Consider the following 1,405-nt stretch of genomic DNA (forward strand, 5'->3'; position numbering starts at 1 on the left):
CCCACGCTGTCTTCGACGCTCCGACCGTCTTTCGGATAGACGGAAATCCAGCTGAATGACCGTAGCCCATAGACAAGTAAGAGTGGCAGGGCGGTTAACCCTGGCTAATTCATCCTTGAGGTCTTCTCTCAGGCCCCTACGAAAGATGGTATACTGGGCATTCTCCTGCCAACCTGCATCGGCAGCCACCCACTTAAAACGGGAGATATATGACAAGAGGTACAAGCTTCCCTGGCGAATATCCAGCAATTGTTCACTGGCTACCAAGGTGGTCTCTTGCCGTTCGAAAGCCAGTTTGAATTGGGCGGTGAACCCAGAGTAATCTTGTAGTAAAGGACTAGCACTGGTTACCAGAGGGTTACCAGAGGGGCAGTCCAGGACAGGGCATTTCCTGTTAAATTGGATATCAGAAACCCTATGCGGGCTTGGTCTGTGGCGTAGGTATGGGGCTTGAAAGTGTAGTAGATGATGCAAGCTTCCATAAATTCCTTGAATTCGTTTGGTGATCCATCGTATTTCCCACAGGATAAAGGCATAGGAGGAAGGTCACTTCGGGACTGTTCAAAACGGTCTATCCTCTGCCTGAGAGCAGTGTTTTCTGTCTTGACAGCCTGTAGTTCCTGCATGAGATTATGCACTGCTGAGAGAAGCTCCTGTACTTGTTCAGGAGTAGCCATTGATCTCGACTGTAGGCGTTGCAAACTATCAGGTTTAGCAGTGATAGGAGGGCTGTCAGTGATATCAGCATCCACCTCCCCTCCTCCTCACCTGATTCCTCTGAAGAGGTTTCTTGCCGAGTAAACTTCTTCTTTGTTTTCTTTCTTCTTGAGAAGAGATACGGTCGTCGGCGGTGAAAAGCCACCCTAATTCCCTGCCAAGCAGGGAAGCAGTGGGCCCCCTTCCCGCAGGGACCAGTGAAAGAGGGAAAAAAGCAACGGCTTAAAAAAACCCTCTCAGAGATGGTATCAACAGAAGACCAGGATAGGATGGAAGAAGGTCCGAAGTCGACACACAGGAAGAGTGTTCCACAAGAACAAGGAGCAACAGGTCCGGCTCCCACAGGTAAGAGAGTTCCGTGGTAGGCAGGGAGATCAATCCAAACACAGGTGAGAAAGGACTCACCGGAGCAACAAGAGGAAGCGGGAGGCCAGCGGGAGAAAAGGTAGGCACAGGAGGCAGCAGAGCGCCGGAGGGAGAAGGAGAAGGGAAAACAGGGAGACGGAGATGGAAGGAAGGCAAGGGAGGTTAGAACAGGCGGAAGACAAAACAAAAGCACGGAAGCAAGCAACAGAGCAATACTGACAAAGTTGCAACGCGCCGAGCCTGTGAAGGGGCATGGCTTACATAGGAAAAACAGAGCGACAGAACAAAAAGACTAGAGCGGCAACCAGGAAGTAGGGAGAGA

General features: G+C 50.9%; 1 protein-coding gene across 1 annotated transcript; it reads right to left on the minus strand.

Moving 5' to 3' along the window:
* Positions 1-347: 347 nt before the first annotated feature.
* On the minus strand, positions 348-677 carry LOC138473446 (protein LDOC1-like). Its single transcript, XM_069612098.1, has one exon. The coding sequence runs from the start codon at positions 675-677 to the stop codon at positions 348-350; it is 330 nt and encodes a 109-aa protein (XP_069468199.1).
* Positions 678-1,405: the final 728 nt, after the last annotated feature.

Source organism: Ambystoma mexicanum, chromosome 8 (genome assembly GCF_040938575.1).
Source record: "Ambystoma mexicanum isolate Mex_15411 chromosome 8, UKY_AmexF1_1, whole genome shotgun sequence".
Classification (NCBI taxonomy): domain Eukaryota; kingdom Metazoa; phylum Chordata; class Amphibia; order Caudata; family Ambystomatidae; genus Ambystoma; species Ambystoma mexicanum.